This window comes from Callospermophilus lateralis, chromosome 11 (genome assembly GCF_048772815.1).
Source record: "Callospermophilus lateralis isolate mCalLat2 chromosome 11, mCalLat2.hap1, whole genome shotgun sequence".
Taxonomy (NCBI): domain Eukaryota; kingdom Metazoa; phylum Chordata; class Mammalia; order Rodentia; family Sciuridae; genus Callospermophilus; species Callospermophilus lateralis.
This window is the reverse complement of record NC_135315.1, coordinates 21462341-21481112: the sequence shown is the minus strand read 5'-3', so window position 1 is coordinate 21481112 and position 18772 is coordinate 21462341. Positions and strand designations below refer to the sequence as shown.

At 37.5% G+C, this 18772-nt stretch overlaps 1 protein-coding gene and 1 non-coding gene across 2 annotated transcripts; both read right to left on the bottom strand.

Annotated features, from left to right (window-relative positions):
• Nucleotides 1–1537: 1537 nt before the first annotated feature.
• On the bottom strand, nt 1538–9470 carry Krt222 (keratin 222). The gene is made up of 6 exons (XM_076871718.2): nt 9375–9470; nt 5875–6003; nt 4808–5028; nt 2619–2695; nt 2307–2442; nt 1538–1766 (listed from the first exon to the last, which is right to left on the bottom strand). Exons 1-6 carry the CDS (start codon nt 9468–9470, stop codon nt 1538–1540), a joined length of 888 nt encoding a protein of 295 aa, XP_076727833.1.
• Nucleotides 9471–12073: 2603 nt separating this feature from the next.
• Nucleotides 12074–12147, bottom strand: Trnaa-cgc (transfer RNA alanine (anticodon CGC)). The gene has a single exon. It is a non-coding gene; the product is annotated as a tRNA-Ala (tRNA).
• Between the last annotated feature and the right edge of the window lie 6625 nt (nt 12148–18772).

Genomic DNA, 18772 nt, shown 5'->3' with positions numbered 1-18772 from the left:
AAACAAAAAAAACCCAGAACAATAACAAAAAACCTCTTTTCATTAAATAGAATAAGACAGGCTAAAAGGATCTGAAGTTGTCGAAAGAAAATTTAAAATGTATCTCTGTATTATGTTAAAGATTAAAAGATTATTTAACATAATTTTCTTCTGTTTAAAACACATTTTACTGATATATATATATAAATATATACATATACATACATATATATTAATGGAGAGAGAGAGAGAGAGAGAGAGAGAGATTGATTTTAAAGATTGTACTAAAATGCTAACATAGCTGTAGCCCTTACACGATACTTTAGCTGGAAAAACATCTGTCAGTTGTATTCAACCATTTTTTTTTTTTCTGCTTAGAAAAAAATTAATAGCCTATAAATTTCTAATGTTTTAAAACAGGTATTTATTAGTTAAGGACTTAATAAATAAATATACCTGTATCAAACAATTTAGGTTGTTTTAAAAACTTTGCAATGATACTTCACTTTCACAAATATATTTTCTATTCATATTTATGACAGTTTGAACAATTTAAAAACAAATCCTATAAACACTTTTACCTTAGATAACAATATTGTTATCTTAGTTCACATAAATTACTGCAAGAAATTTATATTACATCGTATAGTATCGTCTCTAAGGCTCAGAGCAAACTCTTGAATCCCATTTAACTTTATGGTTGTAAAATTTGAGATGAGAGGTTGGGTGACTGTTCTAGTAACTTCAGGAATCACCTTTTCAAGTTGTTTTTCATGTTTTGTACAATAAACCCTCTGAATTTTTTCTTTCTTTCTTTCTTTTTTTTTTTTGTGAAAGGACAAAACCCTTAAAGTCCTTTTAATAAAGTAACTCTTCGGAAAGTCAATCCTGATTATTCAGATGTAGAAATTAATTTTATTCAGTCATCAAAATAGCCTTGAGGTACATTCTATAGTTTTCTCAAAACTGCTCATGGAAAATAACTTTTCTTATTTTTTTTAAGTGTCCAAATGATTGTCTCAAAAGGAAAAATCTGAAGTGACTAGTGAGCCTCCCCTTAGAAGTCCGCTTATAATTTTTTTTTAATTAGAACAACCTTTTTGTTTTAGCCAGACATAGAATAACAATGAATAACTCAGTGTGACCCTTTACATAATACAGTCATCTTTAAACCAATTATTCTTTTTTCCTTACAGTTTTCTGCCATTGAATGACATTACAGACTTAACTACGCCAAGTAAACACTCAAACAATCTCTAATAAAATTTCCAGGGAAAGAGAAGACTTTAGAGAATAAATAAAATAGAACCCAAACTGAATTTCTGATTTTATTTTTAGGCTCCCCCTCTCTAAAAAGCATACCCATAATCGGATTCAGAAAATTTTTCCCCTTAATGTGTGTGTGTGCTCTTCTGAAGAGAATCACAATCACACATGGATCATAACATTTTCCATACACACTTAATAACTTACATTTTAGGACAGAAGGGGTCAGCATGGCACACCCTGGTCCATCCTCGTATCATTTGCAAATCAAATGTTAATTCAAATCATTGGATTAACTAGTTGCTGAAGGAGGTTTGATAGAGGGGATGCTGCATGATCGTCTCATGATAAGCCTGACTTCTATGTCTGGCAGATTATCCTGCTTAGTCTGTAAACAGCCTTCGTCAGTGGCTGCTAAATGAAGATCAAACCGAAGAGAAACAGATTTTTTCCTTAATCGAGGGTTATCTTTAAAGAAGGAACCTTCCCATTCTTTAATAACTTCATCCACTTTCTCTGTCCTGAAATGATAAAGTGAACCATTCTATAGGAAGAAGTATGAATATATAAACATATATATAATATGTATTCCATACTATGAAAAAGAAATCAAGTAATTTGTATATTTTTTGAAAAAAAATGGTGAATTAATTGCATACTCTTTTATCTCTGAGGGTTTTTTTTGTGTGTGTGTGTGTTGGGGATTGAATGTAGAGGTGTTTTACCACTGAGCTACATCCCCAGCCCCCCCACCCTTTTTTTTTTAAATTTTGAGGCAGGTTTTCACTAAATTGCTTAGGCATTGCTGCTGAGACTGGCCTCAGCCTCCCAAGTTGCTGGAGGGCATGTGCCACCACACCCAGCTCATCTGAGTTTTTATGTACATATTATGTACAAAGAAGTCTTTATATACTGTATTTATGTACAGTTAAAAATCTTCAGATATTAAAAGTATGTTTAGAAACATTAAAATAAGATTAATTGCTGGGATTATTTGATGGAAATTAATTTCTTTACATATGTTTATTATTATTTCTTCATGAGAAAGTTATTTTACTTACTGAATAGTGCCATGAGCTTCAGTGCTTTCCTTCACAATATTCCCATTTAATATTGCCTGTTTGGTCACTGTTTCCACTTTTTCATCCTCATACTTTTGTGAGAGTTTTGTTGAAAAAGATATTTCATTTATAATGGCTGTAAAAATGTTATTTATGACATTAAGTTACAATGTTAACATACTATTCACAATTAAATTAATAGTTTTATTAAAATATCACTTGCTTTTGTTACTTTGGAGTATTTAATTTCATTATAATCCCTATACATAGCACCTTACTTTTCAACTTAGTTTATTTATATAAGAAACTCACCTGAAGGTAAAACAAAACCAACTTTACTGGTGGTAGGTTTTTGATCTTTTTTCCCACCTTGGATACAACCATAATATCTGAAATTGGAAAGAACTATATTATAGGAGCAACACTGTATTAACAAGTAATTGAAACAAATAGGAAAGTGGATAAATTGTATATCATACAATGAATGCAATATATGACCATGAAAATAAGTGAATGAAGGCTATACTGTATCTCTGTGGATGAATCTCCTAAGCATAATGTTGCATGAAAAAAGAAAAATGCAACTTATTTTATAAAGATTAAAATAACATGTAAAACAATTTCATACTTTGTTTAGGGATACATACAAACCATTATAAAGGAATATATGAGACTAATAAGCATCACATTCAGGAATCAGGATAAGCAGAGGGGAGAGGATGAGATTGGGGAATATGGTGTCGTGTCCAGGGAACTGCAACAACATTGGAAATACTTCTTAAACTGGGGGAAGTATTACATGGGTGTTCATTATACTTTTCTTGATTTTTTTTGTACATCTTAAGTATAGCATTAAAGATTTTGGCACTAGAGATTGATCCAAAGGCTTAAATATGCTAGGCAAGAGCTCTATGGCTGAGCTACATCCCCATCACTTAAAAAAAATCATTATTATTTCAAAAAACTGAGTTGCTTAGCGCCTTGCTGTTGCTGAGGCTGGCTTTGAACTTGAGACCCTGTCTCAGAGTTGAGGAGTCTGGCCTGAAACTTGCTAGGATTACCAGCATGTGCACTGTGCTTAGCTAGAATGATTAAATTTTAGAAAATCGCATTATAGAAATAAATACTAAAGACCAATTTGGCAACATCTTGAATGATTAGGACTTAAATAAAATTCAAAACTGTTCTTTTTACCTAACAACATATGTATTATTGCTTATATGTGTATGAAACTTTATATAAAACTGTCTATCTCTATCTACATTAGCACTTAACAATGTGCCAGTTAAGCATTTGACACACATGAACTCATTTAATCCTCACAGAAATCCTATAAAGTAGGTATTATTCTCATTTTACAGATGAGAAAACTAAAGCACAGACAGATTAAGTAACTTCCTCGAAGTCATACTGCTAGTAAGCAATATATTTCTGAGCTCATTAATGCTTTTTGAAGGATTAAATAAATGTCAAAACTTATGGGCCAAAGTTGTTTCATCTAGTTTTATAGAGGACTCAGAATTCTGAACAAGCAGGAATAAAGATTTCTTCTTCTTCTTCTTCTTCTTTTTTTGTACTGGGAATAGAACCCAAGGGTGTTCTACCACTGAGCTACATTTCCAGCCTTTTATTTATTTATTTATTTTGCAGGGGGTGGGGGTGGGTGTTACCAGGAAATGAACTGAGGGGCACTAGATCACTCAGCCACACCCCCAGCCCTACTTTATATTTTATTTAGAGACAGGGTCTCACTGAGTTGCTTAGCACCTTGCTGTTGTTGAGGCTGGCTTTGAACTTGTGGTTCTCTTGCCTCAGCCTCTGGAGCTGCTGGGATTCCAGCTGTGGGCCAACACATCCCGCTAAAAGTTTCTTTTTATGAGAACATGGAGAATTGGAGGTTATACTATGTTCAAAGATATTTGACCTCATTAGTGATATTGTATGAATAAATAAGAATTCCTGTTTTGGAGCCTTTTCCTCTCAGGACATCTGGAAGTCTTCTAAATCATGGCTCCAAAAAGTTTTGCTTTCCTTGTTTGTCTTATAATTACATCATTATTATTATTATTATTATTATTATTATTGGTATTTAATGTGTTGTGGGAGTGGGCCCTTTGGGTGGAGTTGTGGTGATAATACGTGACTTCCAAAATTTCTTTGTGGATGGTTTATAGAATTAATATTAAAAGAGATGAACAGTAATTAAAAAGAGATATAAAAAAGAGCATTTCAGTACTGATCAGGAATTGTTTGCATTTTGTTCTGTTTGACCTTTCAACAGCCGATTTTGGCTCTTGGGTTCCTAGTGTTAGCAAGCTGTAAATAGCTCTTCCATGTATTCATTGCAGCATGTATTAATCCTGTTTTACTGGAGGAACTCAGTGACTATACCAGGTGATGATGGGTTTTGATTTTAGGTTTCATGTCTATGACTATATCAACAATGACATAAGTGGCTCTGTATGTCTGGCCCCTTGTCACTAGCTATGTAGATTAGGTACCTGATTTCTTCCTTTTCTAGGAGGCGGCGATAAGTTGCTATTTCTTGTTCCAGTCTCATCTTCGTGTTGAGAAGCATCTCATGCTCTTGCAGCTGCCTTTCGATGCCCTGCCTGACTTCCTGTAGCTCTCTTTCTAGTCCGTCAATCACAGCCTCTAGGTCTTGCAGCTGCATCTGGTAATGCTGCTCACTGGCGTGCAGGGAGTTTTCAAGGCCCCTTTCCTGTTTATAGAGATGCTCATCAGTGAATCAGTGACACAAAATGTGTTTCTGAAATCTGATTTGCAATGTCTTCATTCTATTATGTGTGTGTGTGTGTGTGTGTGTGTGTGTGTGTGGCTTTTTTTCCTTTACTTTTTTCTTTCTTTTTTTTTTGGAGCTAGGGAATCAAACCCAAGGCCTTAGTGCATGCTAGGCAATTCCTACCACCAAGCCCCTCCCCACTATTCTTATTTATTTTTTTAAGTTGCATTAATTATGTCTCATTTATGCAAGAGATGTTATCTTACAGCTTCATGTATGTTCCAAATTTCTAAAACATATTTATATTTTATATACATAACTAGAGAGCTTATTATATTTCAAAAAAAATCCTGTAATAATTCCTATGGCAAAAAGAAATCCTCTATATTGTGATTAACTTATTGTCACTCGGAGTAATTTGATTTTTTCTTTAAGTATTGAAAATACATTCAATGTCAAAGGCAGAGCAGACTGCTTATGCAAGGCATTTCAGGAAAAGGCTTCAATATTTCTATTAGAAATGTCAAAGGCATGAATTAAAAAAGCTCACTGGTAGGACTTTGGATGCTAATAAGCACCCTATTCCCTACTTCGACCACTAGAGAGCCCCAGGGTGAACTAATTTTGAGTGAGTTGATAACAGCCAGTTATCAACTCACTCAAGGGTAGAACTGAGCAGCCTTGATTTTCAGTTTCTCACTGATAAAGTGAGGGGCAATATTCCTTTCCCTGTCTTCTTCTGCGCATGCTGGGCAAGAACCCTCGCTGAGCCCTCTGCCCCCTCTCAATCCGACACGGGATGCTGCTTCCAGACCCCGGTCTCACCACGGCGTGGAGAGACTCGATTTCCACTTGCAGGTGGTGCCACTGGCGTCGAGCCTCCTGGAGTTCTGCTTGAGCTGCCTTCAAAGCCTCTTCATCTTTGTCCATTTTTCTGCTGATATCTTCTTCTAGCTGGAAGAAAGCCAACGGCGGCAACAACAAACAAAGACAAAGAGCGCTCTTGAAAACGGGACGGATAAAAGCAATGATAAAAAAAAAAAGTACAGAAATCAAAATCATTTTTTCTTTTAATGGTTAGATTAACAAGGTGTGTCCTTGTGATTAGTTACAAATTAATTAAACAACATGACGGTGTATATTCGTGAGGAGCCTCAGCTTTCTCTGATATAAAGTGATTTCAAAAGTCCCTTCTGAATAGAATAGTCTACAAAGTATGGAAAAACACATCTAATTTCATGAAAAAACATCCCCTCTTTAGGGGTTAAATCTTTGACCTCTTTTTCTTAACTTTCCATTATTTATGGATCATTAAGGAAGAACTATTGAAAATGAATGATTATTTTCCTATGTATTTTCTTGTAGCCTGTTTTTTTAAAAATTATTTTTCAGTTGTAGGAGGACACAATATCTTTATTTTATTTTTACATGGTGCTGAGGATCAAACCCAGTGCCTCACCTATGCTAGGTGAGCACTCTGCCTCTGAGCCACAACCCCCAGCCCCTTGTAGCCTGTTTTTTAGAACTTCAGCCATATATCCCCAAATGGGATCAGTTCTGGGACCAGGAGTACAAACTGGGAGTAAATATTACTGGAAAGTATATTTCCAGTAATTACTAGTAATTAGAGGATTAAGTTATCATAGGCACTAAGGTTCTTAAATAGATTTCTGTATTAAGAAAACCCACTGTTTATTTACCTTTTTTCAAAATCATCTGATTAGAAGGCATCTTAATTTGGGGTATCTGGGGTAGTAATAAAAATGACATATTAAAGTTTATTTCTAATGTTCTGGTGCTGATATTGGAATTAAAAGAAAGTGTCTTTTTAAAATTTTTTTTAATTGTAGATGAACACAATATCTTTAACTTATTTATTTATTTTTTAATGTGGTGCTAAGGATTGAACCCAGTGCCTCATGCATGTGTGCCAAGCGCTCAACCACTGAGCTCCAACCCCAGCCCAAGAAAGTGTCTTTTAACAGAATTCTCAACATTTGGCCCCAAGAACAGTAAAAGCAACACATCAAATTGATTATAATAGTTTGAAGCCAAAATGACAACTTTTATGTTCTTATGAAAATACATTTTAAAACTAAAAAATTTAATTTGTACAATAGATTTTGTTTAAAAGAAATCGGACTAAATGAAAGGCTGCAAGTAAAGTTGAGGGCAAGGCATTAGAGGACAAAACTCATTATGTTTCTTTTGGTTTGCTGGTTACTTGTTCTTGGAGTCAACTTGGCAAAGTCATACCGCAAGGAACAAATAGAATGTGAAGAAACTTGGAACTGTAAAAGCATTAAAAATGCTGATGTCCACTGGTATTTTGGATTCTGAGTATGGAATCAGCAGCTAAGCTTGGGAGGTAGTGAGATTCCCACTTCAACTGATAGAAGGTGGCAGAATTGATACTGGGCCAGTTCTGGGGCTAAAGCATAAAAAGCCCTAACAGCTTCCCCTTCTTTGCTCCTGGGAGCCCAGGACCATCATGTTACAAGCTTGGATACTCTGTTGGAGAGATGTAGATATGCCAGATGGAGAGAGTCCCTGAAGCTATGTGGAGTGAGACACAGGCTCAGTTGTCCTAACTTGAGCCAGTCTCCTAACAATGAAGGCCAAAGTGACAAACACATACAGGGGCCACGTTGGTGGTTTCAGGCCAGGTGTGCTCTGATCACTGCATCCCAGTCAACCCCGAATGTGGTAGAAGAATTCCCCAATTGAGCCTTGTCACTCCACAGTATCATGACACAGAATGCCATGGCTATTTTAATCCACTGAGTTTGGGGTGGCTTATTATACAGTGATTGGTAACCAAATAGCTTATGTTTATTTTGTGATTTTTCTTTCTTTCTTCTTCTTCTTTTTTTTTTTTTTTTTTGTCCTAGAATGAACCCAGAACCTTGTATTATTTTGTGATAATTAAATAATCAGGCTTTTTTTGAACTCATTCCATCTGACTTTCCTGAATAATTTGGGAAATAAAATCTTTAAACTTTTATATTAAAACACTGAACTAAACTTATTGTAGTCTTATTTTTTTATTCAGATTTATTCATTTCAGCAATGAGTCTTGCAAACTAAACTTATATTTTTTCCACTCTAGCAAAACAAATTACTTATTGGGTTTACAATTTTAAGAAGTTGTCATCTAATATATATATACATTTTGCCTTCTTATTGTAAAAGGTGAGTAAACTATTTTAACACTTAAATCAAGTTTCTCAGTGACTTTGCTTAGACTCAGGTAATGATCATTCTTTATGAAGATTGAAAATGTTACCCAGAGGTAAAATTTATATTACTAAAATGAGATGCTAATGGAATAAAGACCTGTGATTTCCTAGCAATATTTATTTCTCTTTTGGTGACCTTCTTAAGTAAACTTTCTGAGGTATTTGGATGTTTGAAATAGAACTTGAACTCAGATATGATCAAACAAACCAAAACAAACCCCTGAAACAAAAATCTTCAAATTTTTTGAATATTTGTTTCAAGACTTGAGACCTTAATTAATTGCTAGAGGTTATTGTTATCTTAAAAGTAAGTATGTAAAATTGGGATTTAGCCTTTAAGTCGGCTCTCTCTCTCTTTAAAATACATATTGCAAGCCATATGCAATATGCCAACATATTGGAAATAAACATTTCTGATAGTGCAAAACAAACAAACAAGCAAACAAACAAACAAACAAAAAAAAAACAACCCTATACCCTTAAATGTCCCTTAGCAAAATTTGGGAAATTTTGATTGTCAGAGTTTATATCAATGGTTCTGAATGCCATGCTCCCTACTCAGATGATTTCTCTTTATAACAGTCTAATATAAAACCCAACTCATTAAAAAGATCATAGAAACCTTTTAGAAACATTTCAATCTCCAGGAGGCATTTACACCACCCACTCTTACTCCTAAAGCCTTCCTTGAAAAGGCTATCCTTGGAATAACTTCTATAAATAACTCCATACTCTTCTTTGAAGGGTTATTGGAAATGCATCCTTCCTGAAGAACATCCCAAGGAGGTCAGAGGGCACCGTTTTTTGGCTTGTTGACCTCATGTTTTATTAATGACCAAAAACCTCATATAATTCATCACAAAAATCAAATGCATCGATCAACATTTATTGAATGGCCATTTAACAGGGCAATCACAGTATTTCCCCCTGTCATTCCAGTCCCACTGCAGTAAAACCTACGCTCCTTCCCCAGTATATGCTGCATTGAAAAGGAAATACTGTACCTCCGAGAGGCCGGGACAGGAATTGGGTAGACATGGACTGTCTCCTTATCCTGGGAGGTGCCTGTCTGTATGAAATCATTACCTGGAGCCTTGCTGAGAGCACCGTCTCTATCTGATTGCTGGTGAGGAGCTTTTCATAGTTTGCCCTGATCTCATTGAGGAGCTGGGACAGTTCCATTCTTTTCCCATCCTCCACCTTGGCTAACTGAACCTTATCGATAGGATGAGTCGCTGCGGCAGAGCCTGCCCCGGCTGCGTCGCTGAGAGCAGGCGCCCCGCGCGGGGAGCCTTAAAGACGCAGAGCTCCTTTTCCTGACGCCTCGGATGTTTGCCAATAAGGGGGCCCATCGTGCGTTCCTGTTGTCACTGGTATTGTAGAAATGGCAGAATCTCCACGAAGGCAAGGGAATTAAAAAGACCCTCAGTCATTCCTGAGCAGGTGTGGGGGGCAAGGGGGGATTCATTCATTGTGTGGAAAGGAAATGGGGCATAACATTCAGAAAATTATGTTTTGTTTTTCCCAAGATGGAAATAAAATCTGGGCCCGTAGAGGATGGCTAAGTTTTTTTCTTTTATGGTCTTTCTCACCATTTAGATTCTTTAAACAGAAAGGCTGTGGTCGATCGTTGGGATATGTATGTTGTAAATCTTAAATATTCTGACAGCGGTTGGGAAAAGTTACCACCAGATGAAGTCGACAATTGTCATTAGCCACAGACCTGATTGGCTATTTCTCTCAACGGTGCAACTCTCCATGGTCTGTGGACCTGATAGCAGATCTTGATGTATGGAGGTAAATCCCAAAAGGCATATTTCAGATGAAGCCAAGGCTAGTGGCAACTGCTCATAGAGTGTGGGAGCCACGACTTAACATGACCAGTGTTTGAACAAGGTGGAAGAAATAGAACCATTTTGGTCCCTGGAGAGGCTGAATTCACTGAGGTCTGATTTACTGTGAGATCACTTCTTCATTAGTAAACATGCAATTAGTGACAACTCATACCTAGAACACACCACTTGTGATCTTCCAAGACAGGGAGTACTTTGTGTCTCTGATTCCACTCAGTCTTCACAATCCCTGACCTTCTGTGGCCTGAAAAGGTGAGTAGACTAAGGCTGGCTGGAACTTGGATTGCTTGGCTGTATTTCGTTGCTTCATCTGCCTCTGCAGTATCTCTCTTCCCACTTAAATTCCTTGTTCCATCTGGTACGCTGCTTGTTAGATGTGGCTGAAATGTTTTTTTTTGTGTGTGTGTGGATGGATCTGTTGTGGTCACTCGTAGAGTGGCTTGGCTGAATTTTATATGGAGCACAGATCTTGGCTCTAGCGCTCACAAGGCCTTTGCATATACATCTAGCTTTTATAGTTTTCTGAATTAGTTTACTTCTGGCCAGATCAATCTGTACCTGGCATTCCCACAATCCTTTCTAAGCCAAGATGGCTCACCCCCAGCTCCTGTGGAAGGAAGAGTTTCCAGATCATTTCTGGATGGATCCATCTCCTCCACACTCCCTGCCAGTCACAACTCCATAGATTGTTCAGAGACTTATAAGATAGCCTGATACAAGAAGCTCTGATGAAAGAGGGCCATGGATGACCACTCAGGCCAAACCGATTCCCTTTCTTAGTGATCAATACTGAGACATATGAACAGAATGAGGCATTGGAAGCAGAGGAGAAAGAAGAACGTGATGAATTAAATTCAGGAACAATAAATTAAATGCTTCCTGTTGCTTTATATGAGCTTCTGTTAACCTCTGCCTAAAACAGAGAATTAAACTAGATTCTTTGGAGCCCTGTCCTGGCAATCTTCATTTTGAACAGATTTCCTAGGTATTTCCTACGAACCCCACAAAGTGTTATTACAAATACATCATGGACCATAAATGTGAACCACGAAGCAATTTAAAACTTTCGAATAAGCATATCAAAAGATGTAAGCTAATGTGAAGCTAACTTAACATTTTATTTTAATACCATATGTCTAAAATATAGTAATCAAAATAAAACATTAATGAGATTTTACATTTTTTATTTAAAAAAATTTTTGAGGGGTACCAGGGATTGAACTCAGGGTCACTTGACCACTGAACCACATCCCCAGCCCAATTTTGTATTTTATTTAGAGGATAGGGTCTCACTGAGTTGCTTAGTGCCTCGATTTTTCTGGGGCTGGCTTTGAACTGGTGATCCTCCTGCTTCAGCCTCCTGAGCCTCTGGGATTACAGGTGTGTGCCACCACACCCGGCAAGACCTTGAATACCCTTTTCAAGGAAAAATATTGCTACACTGCTTTTCAAAAATACTGGTCCTACCCAGGCATGGTGACACATGCCTGCAATCCTAGCCACACAGGAGGCTAAGGCAGGAGAATAGAGACCAGCCTGGGTGACTTAGTGAGATCAATCAATGAATTAATCAATCAAAAAATAAAAGAAGGGTTGAGGAAGTAGCTCAGTGGTAGAGTGTTTGCCTAGCCTGTTAAATGGCCTGGATCCAATCCGTAGTACTGCAAACAAAACAAAACAAAAATATCCTACTTTTTATTTAAAATATCAGTAATAATATCTCATCAAGACTATGGTCCATGCAAAATTGTGGGGTTCATGGAATTCTTTGTGTATTAGCCATAGTTACATCCTATTCTCTTATGCCTCATATACCATATCAGAATTCCAATGGGCAAGGGTGTCAATCTTATAGATGATTATAACTTCACTGTAGTTTCTTTTTTTTTTTTAATGAGTAGGATTTGTTTTTTATTTTTATTTATTTATTTTTTGTGGTGCTGGGGATTGAACCCAGGACCTCGTGCATGCGAGGCAAGCACTCTACCAACTGAGCTATATCCCCAGCCCCATTCACTGTAGTTTTTAAAATTACTTCCTTAATAGGAACAGGTTATTTCTAGCTATTAAAAGTGTACCTTATTCATAGGAAAGTTAGTTATAACAGACCTTACAACTGCTAACATGCTGTGGTCGAAGACTTCTTTCTAGGGATAGCCACAGGATGTCTCTGTGTCTGCACACTGAAATCCCTTGAAGAACTTTAAAAAATAATGATGAGTGAGTGCATCTCTTTTCCAGATATTCTGACTTCACGAGCTCAGGATGTGGCCTGAGCACCAGAATTGTAAAAACAAAAACAGATAGTAAAAAACATGTCCCCCAGCCAGTCTAAAACGCTGCATATTTGGGAAGCACTGTTACACATATAAGTTTATTCCCTTTCATTTCTCTCTCATTCTTTCTCCAGAGGAAATGGGTTAGGAGTCCAGTCTACACAAGCAAAAATAAATAAGCAGTACTGCTACATTAAACTAAAAAGCTTCTGAAAAAGAAACCATCAGTAAAACTAAAAAGGCAACCTTAGTACCGGGGGAAAAAGTTGTAAACCACAAATCTGATGGGGTTAATATCCAAAATTTGTAAAGAACTCTTTTATTTGGTATTGGGGATGAACCCAGAGTCCCTTAACCACTGAACTACATCCCCAGCCTTTTTAATTTTTTTTTTTTTTTTTTTTTTTGAGACAATGTCTCACCAAGTTGCTTAGGACCTCAGTAAATTGCTGATGCTGGCCTCCAACTTGTGATCTCCTGCCTCAGCCTCCTGAGCTGCTGGGATTACAGGTGTGTGCCACCATGTCTGGCTGGAAAGAACTCTTACAACTCAGTAGCAGAAAGACAAATAATCCATATAAGAAATGAGAAAAGGATTAGACCAGTTCTGCAAAGAAGACATAAAAAAATGGCTAACAGGTATAAAAGAAGGTGCCCGACATTATTAATCATCAGGGAAATACAAATTAAAACCACCAGGGGTTACCACTCATACTCCTTAGAGGATGATAATCACAAAGATAGGAGATAACAAATGTTGACAAGGGTGGATAAAAGGGAAGCCAGGAACACTGTTGGTTGGAAATTAGTCTGGTACATACATTATGGAGAACAATATAGAGATTCCAATAGAAATTAAAAGTAGAACTGCCATATGACCCAGCAATCCCTCTTCTATGTATATACCCCAAAGAGATGGAATTACCACTACTTAAAGATATCTGCACTTCCACATTCATTGCAGCATTGTAATGAAAATAGCCAAAAATATAGAAACAACCATCACGTCCATCAGTGGATTGGCTAAAGAAGATGTAGTATGTGTGTGCAATGGAATATTACTTTGTCTTAAAAAGCATATCCTGCCATTTGCTGCAACAGGGATGGACCTAGAGGACATTATGCTAAGTGAAATTAGCCAGACACAAAGAAAAATATTGCATGATTTTACTTATATGTGGAATCCTTTTACAAACCCCAAATGTTAAATATACAGAGTTAGAGAATAAAATAATGGTTACCTGGGTGAGGGTGGGGATGGGGAGCAGAAATTAGAGAGATGAAAGTTACAGGATACAAAGTAGCAGAGATGCAGGATGAACAAGTCTAGAGATTTAATGTATAATGCGAGGACTCTGGTTGATAGTTGGGATTTTCATTAAGTAAATTGATTTTATGTGCTCTTGTCACCAAAGGAAGTAACTATGTGAGATGATAAACAAGCTAATTTGCTTCACTACAGTAACCCTTCATTATCTACATATATCCCACAACATCATGTTTTAAACCTCAAATAGCTGTGCACGGGTGGTGCACATCTGTAATCCCAGAGGCTCGGGAGGTTGAGGCAGGAGGATTACGAGTTCAAAGCCAGCCTCAGCAAATTAGCAAGGATCTAAGCAATTCAGCAAGACCCTGTCTCAAAATAAAATATTAAAAAAACGGGCTGAGGATGTGGCTCAGTTGTTAAGCTCCCCTGGGTTCCATCCTTGTTCCCAAAAAGCAAAGCAAAGCAAAAACAAACCCCTCAAGTATATACAAATTTATTTTAAAAAAATAAAATACATGATTAAAGAAGAAGAAAAGAAGAAGTCTCTTTTATTTTCAGTGGGGGAAACTAAGCCTCTTATTTTTACTTTGTGTTTGTCTCTATAATATCCAGCTGCCCTCTCTAGTACATCCTTCCTATGCTTGAGGGCTTGAAAATCATGCTGATGCTCTGTAAGCTGGTGGCATGGAAACAGCAGGTAGATTGTTTTTGGCTCTATCTGTCCGACACACTGTGCAGTCATCACCTGTTTGGCTCTTGTCCCTTTCCTGGGGTTACAATACAGGAAGCAGGGCACAGTTCTCCTAAATGATCACTTTTCTGAACTTGCTCCAGTTTTGCTGCTTTGTGGGGACAATGACTCAGAAGCGGGCCCAGGGCTCTTGTCTCTTGGGCCCCACCTCTGCGTGGTCTCAGCAATCTTCAGGCTACGGGAAGCTGTTCTTTTCTTGAGGGTGGGATGGAGAATCCTGCTCTCGTCACTAGCACCTACACCACACAACCTGTCTGTCTCGTTCACTGTTGTGCCGCCACTGTCTGGCTCTGTGCCTGGCACAGAAAAAGCAGAGATGAATACGTGTGAGAGAAACATTTCTTCCGAGCACTTAACTGGCTCCTGAGTCCCCTTCACTCGAAGATCAAGGTCTGGGAAACCATTTGACTTGTTTTACCTTCCCCCAGAGACAATGAGAACATAGTGAAAAAATTACTCAGGAAATGGTAGCTGATCTCTAGATCAACTTAAATCTGTTCTAAGGGGTTGAAAATATGTTTTTTTTTTTTTTAAATCTGCAACATGAAGCTTGCAAATTAATGATATGAAGTTCTGAGCATTTCACCTATAATTGCATTATTTTGATCAAGTTGAACAGCTATTGTTAGTTTCATCATTTAGCTTGTACCAAAAGTTTGATCAACTTTTTTTTCACTTTTAAGTACTTGTTTTGATTTTCCCCCTCATTCCTCTTCCTCTCTCAATTGCATGGAGACGACCTTCATAGGTGTAACTGGGTTGTATCTTCTCTAGTTTCTATTTACTTGAAGCAGGTGAAGGAAGCAAATTATCAAGAGACAGAGAAGTAGCTCAAAAAGTACTACATTCCTCAAGTTTTTAGTGTTTATAAATCCCAGCAAATCAGACATGCACCCACCTCCATCTTGCTGACTTTTTAACTGGGTGATATGATGGGAATTTGGCATTAAATTCTCTGGGGAAACAGCATCTCTTCTAAAGTCCATTTGAACATAAACATGTCACCTGCAAGAATGGGATTTTTTTTTATAAAGGGAAAATATTGAAAGGAAAGAAATGGATTAATTTATTCTTATGTAATAATTTGGGCACATAAATTTCACCCTTCATATTATCTAATCTTGTATCTATGGATGACAAATCATAATTCAGCTAATGTTTTACCTTTGTCCACATAAATATCATGTTTTGTTTTTTTTTTTTTATTCTGAAAAGCATAATAGATAGAATGGATGGCAATCCAACTTTATACTAAGTGGCATTTCCCTCCAGGCAGTTGTAATTATGAATCTCTTTTCTTTAGATGGGCAGATTGTACCCAACTGATCTTTTAATTTTGGGTGATAATCTCATAGAGCTTGGGTATTGTTTCATTTATGAAGTATAATTTCTTTAGCAGCTTAAGATATCTCTTTTTAATCAAGCATACATTTTAATAGGATTATAGATATATAGTCAGCAGAAAAGCATTTTTTAAATATAAAAAATATTGCTATAAACAATAGGCCTTTACTGACTCCATCCCTCTTTGTTATGCCATTCATTTTTCTATTCACAGGAGCATGCCTCTGCACGATACAGGTTAATCTTGTGTTTCATGTATCAGTTAAGAAGGTAATTTGATAAAGAGCTGTGTGATGGAATGTATGGGTCAGGATTTTTCAGCAGGCTTTCAGTGTGTATGAGAAATGCTTACATGTGCATTTATCCTGCATGTGCATTTTGTATGGGGTGACTAAGTGGGATATATGACATACAAAGTCTTGTTCCTGGCAGACACTGGACTCATTTTCACTGCTGTAACTCAAGGGTTAAAAAACAGGGCAATTTCTCTAGTCAAAGATTTTGCCTTCAGTCTTATTTTCTCTGGCATCTTCCATGGTACTTCCTCTTCTTACCTTGTGAACTATAGTCCAACACATGCAAATGCTTAGAGAGCAAGGTCATTTTAGGAAGCCAACTATATATGGTTTCGGTGTATTATGAATACAGTTTATTAGCATGCACGAGGCCCTGGGTTCAGCCACCAGTACTGAAAAAAATATAATTCATGTTGTTTCATTAACTTTGCAGATTATGAACATCTAACGGAACGATTCAGAATTCAATTTGCACTTCTTCATTCTGTTTTGTCACAGGAGAGTGAGGAGCTGAAGCTCTGAACTTTGGTTCTTGTGTTCCAATGAAAAAATTGAAAATTAGCAAAAGCCATGCAAGAGAACTTTATCGTAAGTGAAGGTAAAGTAGAATCCGAGTGGGATGAAAGCAGAGGAAGGCTCAAGCAGAGAGCACTCTCAAGGGAGAGAATGGGCTGTTTTGAGCACAGAGGGGACAGTGCCCTCTCCAAATTTATTGCTGTTTTGTGGTTGTCTGGAGAATGGAGTCCTTCTTCAGCAACCTTCACCAATCAGGAGTTCAACTCTTCCTTTACATTGAGAGGTAGAGTTTATATATATATAATATATTTAAATTAATTAATATATATAATTAAAGTATAATTAAATAATTATATATATATGGTTTTTAGGTGGACACATCTTTATTTTATTTTTATGGGGCTGAGGATCGAACCCCATGCCTCATGTATGCTAGGCGAGCACTCATGCAGTAGAGTTTTTGACATTAGTTGGTCCTTTCTGGATTTGTCATGGTGGCCATCCTATTTTGGAGTAGGGGGCTTCATCTACAAGTCAATCCTATGTTAATGTGGGTAATGGGGTCAGTGATGTGTCAGAAGTGACCTTAGTGTGCCTGAAATACTAAAGAAACCTCCCTTCCAAGGTATATGGAGGCACCTGTGGCCATACTTCCTAGCTTTATCGTGACTTTTATAAATTCTTTCAAGAGTTAGTCCCATAAATCCTCCTTTCTTGATGGAGTTCCCCTCCCCACATTAGCTCCTTTTACTTTTGTTTGTTTATTCTCCAGGTTTCTGTACCAATGTTTTCCTACAGGTTATCTGCTACAAGTTATTTGTCCATCTGTCTTGGAGGAAACTTAAAGAAAACTTTAAGAATAACTTAAAGGAAACCTGTGACCTCGCCATGCATTTCACTGCTCATTACCACTACCTATCATTTCATCTGGAACTGCCTTGCTTAAGTCCCTGCCTTCGAAGTTCCAGTTTGCAGGCTGCAACTCTGCACCCATCCCCTAGGCCCACTTGCACTTCAAAATTTACTTTTCCCTTCTGGTCCCTGGAAGAGAGATCTTTGTTGGGCTCTGAAACCAAGGAAAACCTAAATCAATCCTCTAGCTTCACTTGCTTTTAGTTACCTGTTTTTAGTTGCCTTTAAAGATCGCAAATTTCGACAGGAAGGCTGGGTCTCCAGCTGATCCACGGCTCAGGATTCAAGCAGTGTGAGTTCTGCTTCTTAGTGAGGCTGGAATTCAATATCAGTCCCTGGAATTCAATATCAGACAGAGACCCTTAGAGATTCAGGAATGTTAGCTCATTGAAACAAGAACAAGAAAGAGTACACCAGAGCCAAGCCTGTGGCACAGCAACAGTGGTACGGCTTCACTGTGGAGGGAGGGAATAATAAAACCAGAGAGAAACACAATGGAAATTTGGCATGAAAAAATCTGTAGATCCAAAAATCAGCCTGAACTCAGTTGATCCAGAGGCTGCATAGTGAACTAGTGATTGAATAGTGCTGTTTCTCATTGGCAAACAGAGAGCTGGGGAGGAGCCACCTTGAGGAGGCCATGCTATGGCTTAGGTCTAATCAGCCTGCAGGGACTTTGTTGGATATTATTTGCTCCAGAGAGAGAGATCGATCCACTCCAGGAGTGTGGCCAGGTAGATGCTGATCTCTGCTGGGATTCTGGATCTCGGGAGCCTCTTTTAAGACTTCGATTAGTGGGACGTTGGAACCAGTCCTCCACGGTCTCACACACTCTGCTGCCCATGAATACAGCCTTCCAAAGCTTAGTCCCCAAGTGTATTCACTCCTGTCTGTTCAGCTTCTTGACCCTCTTCAGTTGGTCATGTGAGCCTTCAAACTCAAAGAGAAAGCAAACTGGACTCCCCTTCATTTTTTCAGACTTGAATCCTCCTGGATACAATCTTCTCTGAGCCTGTTTCATTCATATTCTGCTAGGCACACCCTAGGCCACACAGTAGGTGTTTGCTGGGACAGTATGACAATATTTGTTATGATTTCTCAGAGCACAAACTCTAAAAGCTAGAGGAGTGGGATGATGTGTTCCAAGCCCTGAAATAAAAATAGATGTCAACAAAGTTTGCTATATCCAGCAAAGCTTTCCTTCAGAATTGAAGAAGAAATAAAAATCTTCCAAGATAAGCAGAAGGTAAAAGAATTCATGACTAC